This window comes from Choristoneura fumiferana, chromosome 18, assembly GCF_025370935.1.
Source record: "Choristoneura fumiferana chromosome 18, NRCan_CFum_1, whole genome shotgun sequence".
NCBI lineage: Eukaryota > Metazoa > Arthropoda > Insecta > Lepidoptera > Tortricidae > Choristoneura > Choristoneura fumiferana.
Genome location: NC_133489.1, coordinates 3,293,758 through 3,304,878, shown reverse-complemented (window position 1 = coordinate 3,304,878; position 11,121 = coordinate 3,293,758). Strand labels below are relative to the sequence as shown.

Below are 11,121 nucleotides of genomic sequence, written 5' to 3'. Positions count from 1 at the left end.
GATCAAATTTTTGCTCACAAGTTTATGAACTCGACTGTACCAGGGTGGAACTTTTGTGCTACTAATGTCATTCCATACATCTGCCAAAGAAATCACAGCGAAATTTACTACGAAAAGGTCCTTAACTGGTGCGCGATTCACTTTCCTCGACATCCTCACACGCTTGAGCTTAAGAACACTGGCCCAGGCTCAGCAAACGTGTAAAAGCCTTCTTTAAGGGGCTGTTTCACCATCCATTAATTAGCGTTAACCGACGGTTAAATGTGATGCCGTCTCCGCCTATTCGAACAAAACAAATAGAGACGGCGTCACACCCAACCGCCAGTTAACACTTATCAATGGATGGTGAAACAGCCCCTAAATATCCTAAATGGTTGTCCCACAGCGAGAACCGCAGCCTCCATTGTGAATACTTGAACGCGTTGCTCGCCGCCGGCGATCAGAAGGAGAGCTTGGTGCTCATTAAGCTTCTGCTGAGGCGGCCGGCGCTCACCGACGAGGTATGATGTGATCTCTTTCGCAACCAATGCAATGTGATGTCACTATGTTTTTTTCTACGAAAAGGTTCCACAGTGGGACTCGATTCAGTTGGTTCGAGTGTATTTATTTCAACGAGTTAGCTATTCCTGTGTTTTAATTACCAACATTAAATTATATGTTAAGCGTGAAACAGTACATTTTATAAAAGGTACGATTCAAATGGGGTATTTTGCGAAAGAAACGTATTGTGAACGGGACATTTTGTGAAACGGACGTTCTGTGGAAGAGGCGTTTTAACCTTTTCGCCGCCACGTCAAATACAAAAGACAACATCCAATGCCTAAAATTGAACCATAACTTAATTGAACGAAGGTTGCTTTTGCATTGAAGTAATGGACATATAGGTCGTTGGCGTGGAACCTCTGCGGTTCGTATACATGAGTCGTTGGCGTCGACAAGGTTAAGAACGACACATTTTGCAGAAGGACCAATTTGGAAAATTTCATTTATTTTTATTACCATTAGCTGCAGGGGCAAATTAATGATGCTATATATATAATCTTCATCAAAACATTTAACGAAATAAAGAGGTTGAGTTTGATAAGGAACTATACAAAATCTTTTGTTCTATTTGTTTTAGGAAGTAAAATGGCTAACGGAGAACGCGAAAAGCGACGCTGTTGTGAACGCGATATGGATCATTTTGCTGAGCAAGTGCGATCTATGCAAAGACGATATATTTTCGCTGGCTGTTAAATATAAGGTACAGTAGGTATAAATAAAGTAAAAGGTACAGTCAACGTCATAAATAAGTAATAACTTCTGTACCTGGTCGCTTTCAGTCGTTACACAATTTCGTAGGGCTTTTCAAACATGACGCTAAAGTGACAAAGGTACAAAAGTGATCACTTATTAATGACGTTAACTGTACGATATGTACGTAATGATAAAGTAGAGTGCAGCAAGTGGTAAAAAAGCAGAAGAAGAGGAAAAAAAGCCGTTTATTTCAATTTACATTGCGTTTCCTGATTCATAATACTACATGAATCGCTTGCTTGTTTGTCTGTCCGGTTATATGTATATAAATATAACTGTCTGGAATATTTTCTTATAACTTCTAGCTCGATGTTGTGAACCTAAACGCAGTTTTACTGCGCTTACAATACAATACAATACAATAACTCTTTATTGCACACCAATACAGTAAACAGTACAGAGAACACAAGTATATACATAGAGATTTTCTAAGGTAAGCAATAGGCGGCCTTATCGCTTCAGAGCGATCTCTTCCAGGCAACCTTTACAATGGACAGAAATAAGGAATACATTTTAGCAGGTGGTGCAATTTACAGTAGATTAGAGCTGTATCAAGAATACATAAACTAACACATACAATACACATACAATACACATACACAACAAATCTACAGATAGATAGGTAGATAGATACCATAACAACACATAAATAAGCTAACTATAACATTCATACGCAAGATGACAGGTAGTGCTCCCTAAGCATAGACTTAAAGATAGGCAAGGACTTATTATTAAGGACTTGTTATTTAGTTAAATAAGTGATTTGATTGCATAAGGCGTTACGGTGAACGAAAGGATGAAGGAAACGGTAAATGACAACATCGTGAGGAAACCTGCTGAAACCTACGAAGCCATTCAATGGAGTGTGTGAAGTTCCCAATTCGCATTGAGCCTGCGTGGGAACTACGGCCCAAGCCCTCTTATTCTGAGAGGAGGCCTGTGCCCAGCAGTGGGACGTATATAGGCTGAGATTATGATGATGATTATGATTATGATAACTCGTTAATTTGCGGAGGTCCATCCTTACAAATATTATAAATGTGAGAGTAACTCTGTCTGTCTGTTATAGTTAAAGTGAGAAATAAAATCCATGTTAAACTCTGTATGACAATTATGACATTGGCATAAGGTTGAATTTCACTTGGCCTGTGTGAAAACTTTTTTCACTACATTCCAGAAAGAGGCCATCCATAAAGTACGTCACACCTATTTTGACCATTTTAGACCCCCCCCCCTGTCACACAAATTGCCATCAAAATTGCAGTTATTTCGTTCCTCTGTCACAAACTGCTTGACCCCCCCCCCTAAATATGTGACGTTCTTTATGGATGACCCCAAACTTGTATGATTCCCGCGGGATTCTTCGCAGGCGCAGTTATGAGCAACAACAGTTATAAATATATTAGAATATTTTAAATTGTTCCTCCGATACGACACGTGCACGACAACTACGTCTGTACGACACATGTATTATTATGCTGACCTTTCCTCCGCTTCCATACATCATCGACACATACCAAAAATATATCTATTAATTTATTTTTGTTTTTGTAGGAAACGATTCAAAAACAGGAAATAGAGGACGATTTAGTAAAAGAACTACTGGACAGCGGGATGTTCATCAAACTAGTATCTACGCCCCTTTACTCCTCCATCATAAACTACATCGTGAGCAGAGAGTCCTATAGTGGCGAGAACGCCAGCGGTTACACGGTCAAGTGGACTATCGGTGAACTAGTGAAGGCCAACTACCTATCGGAAGCTGGCCAGTTGCAATTGTTGTCTATGGGCGTGCCGGCCGCTTTGCGTGGCTTCACGGAGGCGGTTTTATATGGCAAGAATTTGTTTAGTAAGAAATAATTAGGTTGATAAATAATTTGTCTTATTAAATCGATTAAGATACATTAGGTTGATAAGTGAAATATGTATAAATGCTATATTATGGAATTATTAAATGGTGTAATCGGTTTTAATATTAAATTGTTTCCTTTGATCCTATTGATGACGAAGAAGTAATTTTTCCAGATCAGAGAGATCAAAGATAACCTTTACTTTATTGTTTTTTTTTTAATATATTTGGTACAGTAGGAACGCAAGTCTATTTCTGAAAAGTTTTAGTTAACAATATTTTTTTGGCATAATTCGCGGTAGTCCTTTGGTTTTTAATGTTTTTAATTTGTTTCTTTTGCTTTGTTCTTTTGAAGGGACTACTGCGAATATTTTTCATACTGGAGTATAAAATAAATAGCAATAGTGCCTTCAAAAGTAACTACTGCGAATAGTCCGTTTTTTGTACAGAAATAGGTACACTTAGCAAAAAGTCTATATTAAAACATTAAACGTGTTTTTACCTTGTGTTTACATTATGATGCCACAAGCACAGGAAAAGTACAAGTAGCACTCACAGTCAAAATACAAACCAATAACAAAACGTAAACAACTGTCAATGTCAAATGAAACTTCATAAAATTTTAGGTTATGCGCCTCGTCTCTTCTCGGTATTTTTATATTACAAACAAAAAATAAATACTAAGAGACACAAAACCATCAAAAATGCTCAACGCGGTGAGAAATACGCTGCGTGCGCCTGTGAGCAGCGTGGTGCGTTTGTTCCAAACGTCTGCGCTGCGGCAGACCGAGAAATTTGATCACAAACGTATACCAGCCAGCGACGAAGGAGTACAAGGAGAGAAGATCGTAGATTTGGATGCTGTACTCAAACAGTACGTATTATTCAAACAGCTTCATTTCATAAAATTTTAAATGCAAATAAAATCTTCCGATCTACGCGTACGTACGATAACTGAGTTACATCTACAAAATACGACCTAAATCCAGTTGAACACTCAAATACTCACTTTCCAAAAAATTTTCAGGAAACAAAACATATTTCCAACACTTGAGTCCGACAACCAACTATTTGACGCTGTACCATACAAACAACTGCCGATCTGCAACATTCGTGTCAGCCATAACAACACCATTGTGTCCATGACGGACCACAGTGGCTCCGTGAAGCTGATCAAGTCTTGTGGTATGGAGGGGTTCAAAAACACCAAGAAGGGAACCAATATTGCAGCACAGACCACTGCTATTAGTTTAGCTACGGTAAGTTTTTTTGTAACTTGAGATTATTATTATTTATTTATTCGTCAATAAAAAATCACAGCATTATACAGTCAAAAACCAATGTGCTGTAAAATTAAAATTGTACAAAAAAAAATTAGGGATTTTTGAAAGTGTTAGACAGTATGACATATTTCATTAGAATCATCATGTTTTTATATGCAGCTTAAATTAAAATGCCTAACCTAAAATGTACATGGTTCCATGCATATGCAAGGATTAGACATTAATTCTGTAGTCTACTTCTCAATCACATTTTGCTCTAATTTAGAGTACACTTCACATTACTGGACAAATTAAAGTTGCAGCATTGAATTTATTTCTAATTCTTTTTTATTTTCAGAAAGCCATTGATCGAGGGTACAAGACAATAAGAGTGAGAGTCCGAGGACTGGGACCAGGCAGATTGGTGGGTGAATCAATTGAATAGACATTTTTTGTATGGAAAACCTTTAATGTGCTCCCAATATTTTAGTGCATCATTCATTATCACAATCTTAACTTTTTAATATTTTAATCTTATTTTTTTTTTTTTGTATTTTGAGTCTGATCACTGATCAGTTTATGGACTGCACCAGCCCCCCGTAATACAAAGGTTACAAGCGCTACATTTCCACATAAGTCTTACTTTTTTGTATGGAATGTTAGCAAATACATTATGTAGAATTGATTTACTGTCATTTGGTGCAAATGGAAAATCGTCTACTTGAATTGACCATTATGAATTTGGACCAAAATTAATACCATCCAAAGTGAATTTTGTTAAAATCTAATAGAGTTGAAAAATATTTACAACCAAATTTATTTATGTTTCAAATTAATTAAACCCATATTGAATATTGTCCATTATAAACTAGGAGCAAAATTAAGTATGCAATAAATGAATGTTGCCTAAATCAAGTCATAACTTAATATACTGAGTGACAAAAAATCTGGCCCTCAAATGTATGCAGTAATAGGTAATTTTTTATGGAGAGTGGGCCAAATTTTGTGCCGCTGAGTATATTATGTAGGCCCAAAACAAATGATTTGAGGTGGAATATTTTTACAATTTGTCACATTAATGGAATTGTGTGCTAATTAACCCTGATTAATTCTGCAATACAATGTCAACCCTTAGAAAAGAATTTTAACAGTTGACATTGTATTGCAAAATTACAGTGAGTTGACTTAGTTTTGCAAAACAGTGTCCTTCTAAGTGTAGGTAAAAGTGGTCGTTTTTTCACAGGATCTTCAAAGGTTTGCCAAAAAGGAGCAAGAAGTACCTGCCCCGGTTCCATAATAGTTTTATGTGCTCTTGACTTCACCTACAATTTTACTTTTCCATTTTCCCATCAACAATATATCAACTAGCTCCTTCTTAGCAATCAGCTGTCGACGCTTTGTCACTGCAACTTTTTTTTTTCCAGGCTGCAATAAAGGGTCTCCAAATGGGCGGCCTCCAGATTGTTTCGATCACAGACTCCACACCCGTCTCCTGGAACCCCCCACGACCCAGGAAGGCAAGACGGTTGTAGTATAACTCATTTAAATGTACCTTAGATTACTGTAGAATAAATTGTTGGAAATAAAAAAGTATTTATAAATATAAGTGATTTATTTACAATCTTACATTTACACAGTTTTAGAGGTGTTACAGCGAAGTCTTTACACAAGGATGAATTTGTATTCATATACAGGAAACTAATTTTACGTCTGTCGTAAGTCGCACGCATTCGCGACAGACCCTATAAATACTACGAAGATATTTTTAAAAATTCGAACTTCGTATCTTGTCGTCCCACTGACACATATTATTTTATACGAGAGTGACAGGGACGGTACGATACGAATTTCGAATTTCGTAATAGCTCTCCAGATTTCGGTAACGGCGCTATTTATTTTCATACACTGACTATTGTCTCATCAGCCGCGTGTCAGTCGGTGAGCTTTTATAGCACAGCATGGGTACCTACATGAAAATTTCGCATAGCATGCTCAAATAACATTGCAGCTGTAGTTACAGTACCACAGCCAGTTGGCGCGTCGCGTCGAAGACAGAGACACGACAGCGACGTTAGAAACCGTATTTGGATTGAGTTTGCCGCTTCGACATCCTGTTGTTTGCCCATTGGTTCTGGAGTTCGGCTTCGTTCGCTTTGGCCTGAAAAAAGAACAAGTTTCACAGTTCAGTTCATTAATTTTATACTAGAATTCTGTATAGATTTAGTTGTATTTTGCGGAACTCCATGTTTAAAACAAATAATTATCCCGAACGTAATCGTTCTCGGTTGCGTCGTGGGTAAAAATATGGATTAGCCTTTAAATTAACTAGGTAATCTATAAGATGCGGCTAAAAGCAAAATGCGTCGCACGCGACTAGGCGTCCACTCGTTCCGTGCAAACTGCGTCAGCTAGCGTAGCCCCTAAATAGGTACCTTAAATTTTGGGTATCACTTATTGATAGAGGGCGTAAGGACTCGAGCCAATAGGGATACATTTTGTAGAGTTTGGGAAGTTAATGTCTTAAATTGGTGCTTACAAAAGTGACTAGTTTTTATAAATTCGCAGAAAATCGATATTGTTAGATTTGGCTCAAATACAATATACCTAATACAATAATTACAATGACTCTTTAATGTACACCAATGATAGTACAGTCGAGTTCATAAACTTGTGAGCAAAAATTTGATCAAAAATATCTGAACACGCTTCTCTACGCCGCTAACAATAGAGTCATGTTCAGATATTTTTGATCAAATTTTTGCTCACAAGTTTATCAACTCGACTGTACGCGATACAGAAAACAGGTACAGAGAAAAATCAAATAAAAAAAAATAACAAAGGCGTTTTAAAAAGGCGGAGAAAGTATAAGAAAAAAAATGTATGGTAGGTACCTGGTGTGCCAAGTAGGTGATCTGGTGCTTCCTCCGCTGCTGCGTGGTGGGCTCGTCGCCGCGCCGCTTGCTGCTCGACACGCGCTTGCTCGTGTCGTCCATCAGACCCTTGACGAGCCACTGCCGAGCTTCTGCTAGCACCTACAACACAATAACACACTTAGGGGCAGTGGCGGCGCAGGACCTAAACTTAGCGTGGCCCTGTGATGGCACACCACACATTGAATGACGGATTTTTAAATGTGCAAAAAAGCTGCGCTTGCGCCGCCTCTGCTTAGGGGCTGTTTCACATTTTATTTGACGGATAAATGTGATGCCGTTTCAGTCTATTCGAACAAAACAAACAGAGACTGCATCACATTTATCCGTCAAATAAATCAATGGATGGTGAAACAGGGGGTTAGTCATTTAGCGATCTGTACCCACTTACATTAGTTGCATTTTACTTCAATTAAATAAAAAATTAAAGGGGACCAAGCCAATCAATATAAAATGTTTTATAAAACTAAGAAAGGAAACATTTTAACTCATCATCATCAAATCAAGTCAAATCAAATCAGGAATGGTCCCACTAGTTTCGATTTTTTCGGAAGATTTTTTAAAAACCACACTCCAACACCAACACCACATAAGAACAAGGCTTTCGAAGCAGGTTTGAAGTTGTGCCTTGGTGGCGGGTTGTTGTACAATAAATATGCAAAAAGTACCTCCTGCTGGTTGACGTCCACTATCTGTATGTCTTCCCGTTTACGTTTCCCGCGCGTACCGCAAAGTTTTAATATCTGAAGAAAAAAAAAACACTTATTTCATCTCAACATTAAGTAAGGGGAAAATATTAAATTATACAAAGATATTCCTTAGCATTCAATAATTATTTCTGATCCTTTCATTTTTATTCACATAATGAGAATGAGAATGCTTTATTTGCCAGAATACATAATATTAGTAGAATATATTGCAACCAGTGGCGTAGCTAGGTAACCCAAGGCCCTAGGGCAAAAAATAAACTAGGGCCCCAAATAAACTATTTAAAATCGTTTGTTCCGTATTTCGAATATTCCGAATGTGGGAGAAATTTTCACTAGTTCAATTTATAGTTTGTAATTCAGAGTCCGAGGGCCTCCTGAGTTCGGGGGCTCCGGGGCACTGCCCTGCCTATCCTTCCGGTAGCTACGCCACTGATTGCAACCTGCTGATAAAATCATTTATTTAAAAAAAATCTCATCAGGACATAGCATCCATCCAAATACTTACAGCTTCTTCATCCAAAGCAACATCAGTATTTGACCCCTCTGCTGTAGGATAGCCATTGCTATAGTCAGAATGACCATATTGAGCACTCATCTCACCCATTGAGTAATCTTCTTCGACTTGACTCTCTGAATCTGCCTTGAAATATGATTGGATGTCCCTAGGCTGTTTTTGTGTACTTGTATCATTGACATTGTGAATTACCTTTTTTGAACTAGTCTTTTGATCAATATCTAAAGGTATATCATCAGGTAATTCAACTGGTTTGTTTATGGAAAAGAAGTCATTCTCAACTTCTTCATTGTCACTGTCATCTGAGTAGTCTATGGCTAGAGAATCTGGTTTGTTTTTTTTAATAGATGGCAATGGCTGCTTTTGCTTTGCAGTTGTAGTGCTTGGTTTGGGTTTTTGAGTGAGGACATGTGGTATCAAGGATTTTGTTGTAGTTATGACTGCATTTTTGGGTTGAGGCAGCATACTCAGCAGACCAGATTTTTTCTGAAAGTTCAATGTTTTAAAATATTGTTGGTAAAGAGTGAGATGGAGATTCTATCTAAATTAAATATTAAATTGCAGACTTATATCTGGAATTTAATGACTTATAGCGCCTATTTTGCATGATCAGCTGTAGGCCCTATCCATCAACACCTAGCAGAAACTTGACACTGCCAGGGACTTCCTGGAACAACCCAATTGACAATCTATTTAAATGTACAATTTATTAATTGAATGTATTGAACAAAATTCCTAAAATATTGGGACACAAAACATTATTAATTATTACTGATGATAAGGTTGATGCAAACAAATTAAAAAAATGTTATAAAAAATATTTTGAATAATTTAGTTTCATATTTACATGGTTTTGTTTATTTCGTATTTCAGTGCTTTTAATAGCTTTCTGTGATTTTTACAAATAAATAAATAAATATTAGTAGCCTGATTTGTTACTGGCACTTTTACAAGTATCAGAGCAAACAATCACAAAATATAAGTTTTTTTTCCAATTCTGTTACTAGCTAGCACAATGTGTTTCTAGGTTTTATAAAACATCTTATATAATTTGTTTGTTTAGTTTAAGTTATCACTGATTGGGTTCCCTGTGATGGGCACCAGAGCAGAGGTAGAACTACGAGGCAATGGCAGGACGATTTGGATCATTTCCAGCCACACTGGTAAGATTCAACCCAAAGTAGTGACGAGTGGAAGCAAAAAGGGGAGGCTTTGCCCAGCAGTGGGACACACTACAAACTAAGTAAAAAGAAAAACTGTTTAATGGTATTGATTGAGTTCTTTAAAAAAATCACTATTTTGATTTGAAAAAAAAAAGAGATTTGACTTACCCCATTCATTTTCTTAGGTTTCATTGCAGGCACTGTGTCTTCCACATCTCTGAACTGAAAAAAAAAACTATAGTTATATATAATTATGTATAAAGAATTTCAATTTCTATCCAAATCAAATTACTGGTATTCCATACAATATCGTCACTACATCAACCAAATTGGACCTTGACCTAATGGTCATAAAGTGCACTAAGAAAAATTATCCATTTTGAGATATGAGTTTTTTTTAAGTAGTGACGATATTTTAAGGATGGAAATGCTACTTCTGGCATTTTTAATTTATTATTGAAGAAATAGAAAGTCAATATAGGTTTTAGTATGGTTTTGTGTTATGAAATTACGAATTACTTATATTTCAAAATATAAATAACCACCAAGATACAGAAGTGTTTAATCACATTACCACTTACATCACTTAGTGAAGGCACAGATATTTTAGCTTTAGGCTTTACAGCAGAAGCTCCAGTTTCTTTTTTATGAAGGAATTCATCATCTTCCTCCACAACGGATGGCTTTTTGTTTGTTGGCTGAGGTAAGAGGTTGAACAAGTTTTGATTTTCAGATATCTCATCATTTTGTACAACAGGTTTTAATACAGATGATTCTGGAACTAAAGAAGGTGTTAGAACAACTCCAGTTACAAATTGATTAACGATCTAAAGGAAGGAAACTAATAAAACTGAAGAACATCTTACTCTCAACTTTCTTGTTCAAAACGACAGCACCTGTTGCAGGTTCGGTATCGTCGTCTTCGAATTCACTGGAATCACTATTATCGTAAGCGACTAAAGCCATCGCAAAGGTTTTATTATGTTTTAAGTCAGAATCGGAAATCTCAATCTACGATTTCGACGTGTTTGTTTTCGATTTCGACCTCATAATGGCTGGCTCATAATTTGACAGATTGACACTGACAGTACAGTGTACAATATTTAGCACAGATAAAAAATTATAATTATATTAGTGATGTGCTCGTTCACTACGAACCGGAAGTTACCTGCGATACCAGTAGTTTTTAGCATGACTGAGACAGACTGATCAAAACTGAAAAAGGCAAGGTGTCAAACGAAATTGACAATTTAATAAAAAAACAAATCAACATTCGCAAAAAGTCCAAATTTTCATGAGAGCACAGTATTTGTTACTGGAAACGGCAAAGTATATTCGCAATTTTCTAGTTCCACACGAACAAATTGGTAAGTTTTAAACGAACACTTACTGTGTGC

General features: G+C 36.8%; 4 protein-coding genes across 4 annotated transcripts in view; 3 read left to right on the top strand and 1 right to left on the bottom strand.

Annotated features, from left to right (window-relative positions):
* LOC141438361 (uncharacterized) overlaps nucleotides 1-204 on the top strand; it is a 1,875-nt gene extending 1,671 nt beyond the window's left edge. Inside the window, exon 3 of the mRNA XM_074102220.1 lies at nucleotides 169-204. Coding sequence (XP_073958321.1) covers nucleotides 169-204 — 36 coding nt within the window. The remainder of the gene's footprint in view (nucleotides 1-168) is intronic.
* LOC141438248 (NBAS subunit of NRZ tethering complex-like) overlaps nucleotides 1-3,287 on the top strand; it is a gene marked incomplete in the record, with an annotated part of 82,235 nt that extends 78,948 nt beyond the window's left edge. Inside the window, 3 exon segments of the mRNA XM_074102044.1 lie at nucleotides 386-500; nucleotides 1,121-1,243; nucleotides 2,851-3,287. Coding sequence (XP_073958145.1) covers nucleotides 386-500; nucleotides 1,121-1,243; nucleotides 2,851-3,156 — 544 coding nt within the window.
* Nucleotides 3,288-3,759: 472 nt separating this feature from the next.
* mRpS11 (mitochondrial ribosomal protein S11) lies at nucleotides 3,760-6,005 on the top strand. The gene is made up of 4 exons (XM_074102025.1): nucleotides 3,760-4,019; nucleotides 4,173-4,404; nucleotides 4,766-4,831; nucleotides 5,832-6,005. Exons 1-4 carry the CDS (start codon nucleotides 3,850-3,852, stop codon nucleotides 5,937-5,939), a joined length of 576 nt encoding a protein of 191 aa, XP_073958126.1. The 5' UTR covers nucleotides 3,760-3,849; the 3' UTR covers nucleotides 5,940-6,005.
* Nucleotides 6,006-6,008: 3 nt separating this feature from the next.
* On the bottom strand, nucleotides 6,009-10,788 carry LOC141438221 (proline-rich protein PRCC-like). The gene is made up of 7 exons (XM_074102013.1): nucleotides 10,591-10,788; nucleotides 10,306-10,505; nucleotides 9,893-9,946; nucleotides 8,553-9,047; nucleotides 8,006-8,080; nucleotides 7,299-7,439; nucleotides 6,009-6,565 (listed from the first exon to the last, which is right to left on the bottom strand). The coding sequence occupies exons 1-7, from the start codon at nucleotides 10,688-10,690 to the stop codon at nucleotides 6,479-6,481; spliced, it is 1,152 nt and encodes a 383-aa protein (XP_073958114.1). The 5' UTR covers nucleotides 10,691-10,788; the 3' UTR covers nucleotides 6,009-6,478.
* Nucleotides 10,789-11,121: the final 333 nt, after the last annotated feature.